The 7,925-nt window shown below is 44.6% G+C and overlaps 1 protein-coding gene and 1 long non-coding RNA gene across 2 annotated transcripts; one reads left to right on the top strand and one right to left on the bottom strand.

The window, feature by feature from the left end:
* The first annotated feature begins 890 nt into the window (after positions 1 to 890).
* LOC131130180 (complement C1q tumor necrosis factor-related protein 7) lies at positions 891 to 7,505 on the top strand. The gene is made up of 3 exons (XM_058074436.1): positions 891 to 1,003; positions 4,430 to 4,654; positions 6,733 to 7,505. The coding sequence occupies exons 1-3, from the start codon at positions 997 to 999 to the stop codon at positions 7,359 to 7,361; spliced, it is 861 nt and encodes a 286-aa protein (XP_057930419.1). The 5' UTR covers positions 891 to 996; the 3' UTR covers positions 7,362 to 7,505.
* LOC131130185 (uncharacterized) lies at positions 4,835 to 7,738 on the bottom strand. Its single transcript, XR_009129972.1, has 3 exons — positions 7,594 to 7,738; positions 7,209 to 7,365; positions 4,835 to 5,950 (listed from the first exon to the last, which is right to left on the bottom strand). It is a non-coding gene; the product is annotated as an uncharacterized LOC131130185 (long non-coding RNA).
* Between the last annotated feature and the right edge of the window lie 187 nt (positions 7,739 to 7,925).

The raw sequence follows: 7,925 nt of genomic DNA, 5'->3' as shown, positions 1-7,925 counted from the left end.
AAGGAGGAGATTGATGTTATGTCTGCTCTTTGCCTATGATGTGGGGAAGTTCACTGCTGAGTGTGAAGCTTGTGGAAGGACACCAAGCGCCTCCAAATCCGAGGCTATGGCTCACCAGAAAAGGGTGGTTGCACCCTTTGGGTTGGGAGTAAGATTTTGCCCCAGGTGGAGGAGTTCAGGTACTCCAGGCAGAAGCATGAGATGGAATGGTGGAATGGTGGATCAGTGCATCATCTGGCTGTACCGGGCTGTTGTGGTGAGGAGTGAGCTGAGCTAGAAAGCAAAGCTCTCAAACTTAACGTAACTTGGTCCAACTCTTACAGATGGTCGTACAAGATCATGGATGCAAGCAGCCGAAATGAGTTTCCTCCTTCGGGTTGCTGGACTCCGCCTAAGAGATTCGGCCATTCAGAGGGAAGTCGACTCAGTCAGAGGAGCCAGCAGAGGTGGCTCAGCATCTCATTCCAATGCCGACTCTAGGTGACCTGTAACGACATTGTTGACCCGCCAGGTGGAGTTGGAAGAGGCAGCTGCACGGGAAAGTCTGGACTTTCCTACTGAGGCTACTGCAAACGCCATCCAGACTCAGATAAGAGGAAGAAATGAATGAATGAAATTGAAAGTGGAGTAAAGTCTTTGTGTCCCCGTCTAGAGGCAGAGATGAGATCTACAACGGAGATTTACAACATTACGTCACAGAAGCCTCACTTTCCCACACTTGCACTCTCACACTCTCAACAAGCACGAGGGTTCCTTCACGTTCTGTGTTGCCTGAATGATGTCAGCTCTTGGCCCCAATGAGACAGAGAAGGGAGTGGGTACGGGGCGAGGGTGGGAGGGCTGGTGGGTGGAGTCCATGAAGAGTCCATCGAGCTGCTCTTGCTGGCTAACGGCAGGACAGTGTCAGCAGCAGCAGCAGCAGCAGATGGCAACAGAAATCAAAGGAACATGTTCATGGAAGTTCTGGAATAAGAACAGATAGGACTGGAGTCCCACATGGGGGGTAAGATTGGTCTGCTAATGAAGTGACTTGTGCAAACTCGTGTAGGACTGTTACAAATCTTGTATACTGTGCAACACAACGCTGACGTTTGATTGACACTGTCAGAGTGTTTGTGTGTTTGTGTGCATGTAGCCGTAATGCAAGTGTGGCAAGCTTAAGAGGCTCAGCGGCCAGATTTGACCACCATATTGTTTTATGTGACATATGTGTATATATATATATATATATATATATATATATATATATATATATATATATATATATATATATATATATATATATATATATATATATATATATATATATATATATATATATATATATGTCATATATATATATATATTATAATTTATAATTTTTATATACTAATAATTTTTGCATATTTATACTTTTTTTTAATTTTATATATAATTTTAATATTTTTTCCATTTGTTTCAATATTTTATGTATTTATATTACCAAAAAAATCCAAAGGTCACTTAATCTTTCTTGCTAATTGTATTTGTTTTGGGAATTTTTAACAGATTTTGTACTGCATGGAATTGCAGTTGGAGTCCAATTAATTATACATTAATTATACAAGTTATATACTTGAATTTCTGCGTCAAAACTTCTGATTTGGACATTGCAGCTCAGTGCAAAACTGCACATGCACAAGTTTCCCAGGGAAGTTTAAAAACACAACTCCATCTCACCTTTGAGCAGGATTACAAAACACAGCATGAGGATTTTTGCAAGACCACGAAGGCAAAGAAACAAACATCTGGCTCCCTCTAGGTTGGCAAAAAGTCATTAGCTGTGAAAGAAATGGGGAGAAATGTCACGTTTAAACACTTCAAGACTTCAAGGGAAGTCGAGAAGCCCAGACTACGGCTTAGGCTGCTGCTTCAGCGACCCAACTCCGGATAAGCAGAAGATAGACGATAGATAGACGTATCATGAATAAATGCCAGCATCATCATCGCCATGTCTTTGGAGGGACATTTGCAGGCAGAGTTTTGTCCTTACTTCAAGCTGGGTCTCATCAAAACTGTCGGAAAGTTCTGGGACCAAGATGAACCGGTCCATTCGTTCACTCACTTCCTGTTGATTTTGTAATGTTTACCAAAGCATCCAGAGTGTAAACCTTGTCCTGCGTGCTTATATGTCGCATTTTGATGAACGCCTGCAAGGCTGACACATATGTTCCGTCCTCCACCCAGATAGCAGACTAGCTTTCTCACGTCAACATGGACACAGACATGCAATGCATGGAGCAGGAATGTGCATATGTATGAACAATTTGCACCTAGCCTCCATGTTCTATTGGTTATCGTGATGCTTGCCAGACTGGATTAAAGCCCAGCTATGTTCCAACTCACACAAATGGGGATTGTGTGTGTGCGTGTGTGTGTAACAAACATTCCCGTTTTGGCTTTCTGTCTGCAACTGCGTGACTTTTGCATGCTGAGGCTCCTCTGGAGGCCACGTGTTAGGTCACGGCTTGGGAATGTTTTGGCAGGAGGACGAGAGCTGGACCTCGGACAAAAGGTTTCATTTGAGGTTTCTCACATACAACAACAAGGCCCTGGGGCAGATGAGAAGATGATAGCCCGAAAATGACTTGGTAATCTTCTTATTACAAGAATCACATCTGGCCTCCTCTGAACTCCAATTCGGATTAGCTGCAGGTGTGTGTGTATCTCTGAGAAACTGCTTAGACGGGCAGGGGGGCGTCAGATGTGTCAGTAGGCAGGTAGGTAGGAGGAACAAGGCTTGTATGAAGGTAAAACATTGGATATACTTTAGTATAGTCGTCACTATACTGCTTGTGATGCCCACTGAAAATGAGTCACAACACAGACATTATTGTGAAACTATTAGGGCTCCATCATCACTACAACAAGATACACAACAACATTGGTATGCAGCTCAGCATTAAGGTCATGGTGGGTACCTCGGTATGGTATGTACGCACTTTGCATTTTGGACTGTTGGATCCCAAAAAGGTTCTACGCAGAGCTTAAAAATGCAAATGAGTAAACAACAAGCATGAAAGTGAAATAGGCTCTTCATCAACTGATCAAAAGTTTAAGATAAAACCCAACTTTACAGGAGTTGATAAACACCACAATAGTTGATAATAAACCGAAATTAATCTTTTTAAAATGTCCACTTTTAACATACAGCCATATGTGTTGGATCCCGAATGCAATCAGAAAGTAGAGATTGGACAGTCTGAAGTTTCTCAGGAAATGGTAAGTAGCTTTAGCATTTTAGCGTTAGGTTTTCTACAGCATGGCTAACGTAATGTGTTTTCTTCGGGAATACCAGTGTTAGAAAACTCAGGCAAACACACTAATTGTGGTGGGAAAAGGCTATTAGCAAACTTGCTCCCTCTATTATATAAATATATATAATAAAACTTGCACACTCTATAATGCTACACAGACAACTGCTTTTTTCCATCACTTACACAAAATAAACACAGTTAGGACAGTTACTTACTGCTTGCTGCAAGCTACATCTGTTTACAGCAAAAGAAATGCACTTTCATCTGTCAAGGGCATTTCCCACTGGACTGTTTAGTGGACATGGGCCACCACGCCTTTTCAACGCTACTTGGTGGTGTTGAAGAGTCAGCAGGGCCAGCAGTAAGTAACAGTTCATCAGTGTCCTAAATGTGGTTATTTAGTGTAAGTCATGGAGCAAAAGCACTTATCTGTGTAGCATTATAGCATAGAGGAAGCAGGGTTGCTAATAGCTCTACCCGAGTTTTTTACACACTGAAATGTTGGACTGTCCAGTCTCTACTTCTGGATCGGATTCGGGATCCAACACATATGGCTGCATGTTAAAAGCTGACATTGATATTGATAAGCTGATATTAAAAAGATAAATCGCCGTTTATTATCAACTCCTATAAAATTGGCAGCACCAACCGGAAGTCTTTATATGCACTCAGTAGTGGGCAAAATCTGTGTTCATTATCACCTGTCATACAGTTTATTAACTCCTAAATAGTTAGCAGCACAGTGCCTGGAGGCGGGCTGTGGGTGGAATACATTAAAACAGACCGTTTTCGCAGGAACCACAAATCCAAAGAAATACAGCTGAATAGGTGCAGATTCTGGAAGAACTAGAATGCTTTCTGTGCTGGTTATTGTGTGTAGCTGCTCTATATGAGTCCACAACTCAATACAATGGGCCAAAAAATGAGCATAATAGGTCCCCTTTAAGGCCACAGGTATAGTAGCTCGGTGGGTTACTTGGCTAGGGACAGACATGAGCATAAAGGTAGTTAAATGAAGTTGTTATAAGACATAGCGGGTATGAAGATAGGTAGGTTTGTAGGCAGGTTGTGTGTTGAGGTAGAAATAATGCTCGTGTCTATAAATGCTGGTTTTTACTTGCCAAAACATTTGATTTTCATGGTTGGCTCTGCAGATGTGAAGATGTGGGCCGTGCTGGGAGCGGTCTGTCTTTGCCACTGTGTGCTTGGACAGCTGCTGAAAGGAGCTCCGCGTCTGATCTGCAGCGTACCCGGGTCGCCGGGCCTGCCTGGCAAGCCTGGCCCGAGCGGGCCCCCGGGTGGAGACGGGCACGTGGGTCTCCCAGGCAGAGATGGCAGAGACGGCAGGAGGGGGGAGAAAGGAGAGAAGGGAGACCCAGGTATATGGTGTGATCAAATCATGTGATCAAAGTAAAAATATTAAATGGAAAAACGGTCATAATTTTACAAGAATAAAGAACAAATTTGATTTTGTCAAATTAGATTGTATAAGAAGTTACAAGTTACAAAAATAAAGTCAAAACATTAAGACAAAAAATTTTAATCTGATAATTGAAAAAGGCAATAATAAACTTTTTAATTTTAGTAGCTTGTAGATAATTTTCTTATAAAATTTTTAAGAAAAATTTTCTATCCCCTCCTGCTCCGGTCCAACCGCTCCAAATTTTCATAACAACGAAACATCAAATGAAGCCAAATAATACTTCATATAACAGGGAAGGCGCAGGGAAGGTGTAACTTACACTTTTCCCTGACTTTTCCCAGTCTGTTTAGCATGTAAGGGCGTATAGATCAATAATACTATCTGCTCCAATGGCTGGACAGGACACACAAAAAATGTGTTATTACTATGATCATCGTGATGAAAAGATGGAAAGATGAATATATTTATATTTTCGTGTGCGTGAGACGCATAAATGACGTATGTTCACCTCAGCATGCAGAAACATGCAGCGTTAGTTACCTAACATCACTCAGCTGCAGCATGTTTATTGTGCCAAAGGAGGCGACTGGAGCGCAGTCAACATTTGGATGAAGCAATCAAAAAATTGTCCGGTTCGGGGGCCTTTGGATCTGATCTTTGCTATTTGCAGATGATGTGGTGCTGATGGCCTCTTCGGGCTGCGACCTTCAAGCGTTTACTGGGACGGTATGCATCTGAGTGTGAAGCTTCTGGGATGAGACTCAGCACCTCCAAATCAGAGGCCATGGCTCTCAGTTGGAAAAGGGTAGAGTGCTCCCTCTGGGTTGGGAATGAGGTCCTGCTCCAGGTGTAGGAGTTCAAGTATCTTGGGGTTTTGTTCACGAGTGAGAGAGGTGGGAGTGTGCAGTCGCCGTATCGGACCGTCGTGATGAAAAGAGAGCTGAGTCGGAAGGCAAAGGTGTCAATTTACCGATGGATCTACATATGTTCCCACCCTCACCTATGGTCATGAGCTTCATCCGGGAGGGTCTAAGAGTAGAGCCGCTTCTCCTTCACATGGAGCCAGTTGAGATGGCTCGGGCATCTAGTCCGGATACCTCCCAGACGGCTCCCTGGTGAGGTGGCATGCCCAGCCGGGAAAAGGCCCGGGGCAGACCTAGGACATGCTGGAGGGATTTATGTCTCTGGGAACGCCTTGGTGTCCTCCCGCTGGAGCTGGAGGAGGTGGCCGGGGACTAGGAAGTCTGGACTGCTGCCTCCGTGACCCAGACCCGGATATGCAGAGGAAATTGGAAAAAAGATGGATGGCTTGGTGGAAATATCGGAAATATATTGAATATGGTTATGTTATGGGCGGCACGGCGGTCGAGTGGTTAGCGCGCAGACCTCACAGCTAGGAGGACCAGGGTTCGATTCCACCCTCGGCCATCTGTGTGGAGTTTGCATGTTCTCCCCGTGCATGGGTTTTCTCCGGGTACTCCGGTTTCCTAGGTATGAATGTGAGTGTGAATGGTTGTTTGTCCATATGTGCCCTGTGATTGGCTGGCCACCAGTCCAGGGTGTACCCCGCCTCTCGCCCGAAGACAGCTGGGATAGGCTCCAGCACCCCCCGCGACCCTCGTGCGGAAAAGCGGTAGGAAATGAATGAATGAATGGTTATGTTATATATATATCCCAATTAGTTTTTCCACAAAGTGAGTTTAGACAAACATCAAAGCCAAATACAGTATATGCACAAAGTTGTTTTATCAAAATTAAAAATGTCTTCTAGGAAAATAGCCGCTGAAATATATTTTTTGACATACATATAGAAATAGTAAAATATAATCTTGATCAGGCTGCATTCACGGTAGCCCCTCTGCAGCCGTGTTAGCGCCGTTAGCTCTTCCATCTTGTTGGGGTGAGATCTCATGTTCCCCATGATGACAGACGGTAAACATGGTTGATAATGTTTTTGCACTTCACTCCCACTATGCAGCCTCTCCTCCTCCTCCGTATCATCTTGCTGATGCGAACATGCTTCCTGTGTTTCAGGTATAAAGGGCAGAGTTGGTCCCACGGGTAATATTGGCGAGCGAGGTGAGCGCGGCCCTGCAGGCAAGCGAGGCCCCACAGGGGAGAACGGTGATGCTGGCCCATCGGGAGCTACCGGCCGCGACGGTGAAAAAGGACAAAAGGGCCAACGTGGGATTCGCGGGACTGCAGGAAAATGCGAATGTGGGAACATCACGCCCAAATCAGCCTTCTCTGTGGGAATCACGAGCAGCTACCCAACGGAGAACACGCCCATTAAGTTCAACAAGGTGCTCTTTGACGAGGGCGGCCATTACAACCCACAGACGGGCAAATTCGTCTGTGCCTACCCTGGTATTTACTACTTCTCCTACGATATCACGCTGGCAGACAAACACTTGGCAATCGGTCTGGTGCACAACGGACAGTATCGCATCAAAACTTTCGACGCCAACACTGGGAACCACGATGTAGCTTCTGGGTCCACTGCAATGTACCTGAACATTGAAGATGAGGTGTGGGTGGAGATCTTCTACCATGACCAGAACGGTTTATTTGCTGACCCAGGTTGGGCTGACAGCTTGTTTTCGGGCTTCCTGCTCTACGCTGACACCAACTATTTGGATCCACTGGCAGAGGACCATGCATAAAAACCTGGGAAAAACAACAAGTATCCTTGGATATGTAACAAACTCCTAATAATGGTTTGGGCATGTATAATGTATGAAATATGTTCATGATTGACATGTCTATCGAGGTACGTTATACAATAAAGATTGAATGAAGGTTTTATTAGGAAGCCCATTAAAAGTCAAATGGACATGGTTTGACACTTGAACTTCAATTTGCATTAAAACAAAGAATTAAGATTTACATACGTACCTGTAGGAGGCTGCACAGCGACGAGTGGTTAGAGTGCAGGCCACACAGCTAGGAGACCCAAGTTCAATTCCACCCATCTGCCATCTCTGTGTGGAGTTTGCATGTTCTCCCCGTACAAACGTGGGTTTTCTCCGGGTACTCCGCCCCCCCCCCCCCCCCCCCACCCCATTCCAAAAACATGCTAGATTAATTGGCTACTCCAAATTGTCCATAGGTATGAATGTGGGTGGGAATGTTTTTTTGTCATTGTGCCCTATGATTGGCTGGCCACCAGTCCAGGGACAGCTGGGATAGCCTCCAACACCCATGCGACCATCCTGAGGATAAGCGGT

Source organism: Doryrhamphus excisus, chromosome 5, assembly GCF_030265055.1.
Source record: "Doryrhamphus excisus isolate RoL2022-K1 chromosome 5, RoL_Dexc_1.0, whole genome shotgun sequence".
Lineage (NCBI taxonomy): Eukaryota > Metazoa > Chordata > Actinopteri > Syngnathiformes > Syngnathidae > Doryrhamphus > Doryrhamphus excisus.
This window is presented reverse-complemented; position numbering and strand designations above follow the sequence as displayed.

Excerpts from the sequence above, each read along its gene's own strand:
- LOC131130180 (XM_058074436.1), top strand. Across the intron at positions 4,655-6,732 it reads AGGAGAGAAGGGAGACCCAG|GTATAAAGGGCAGAGTTGGT; the intron begins GTATATGGTGTG and ends CCTGTGTTTCAG.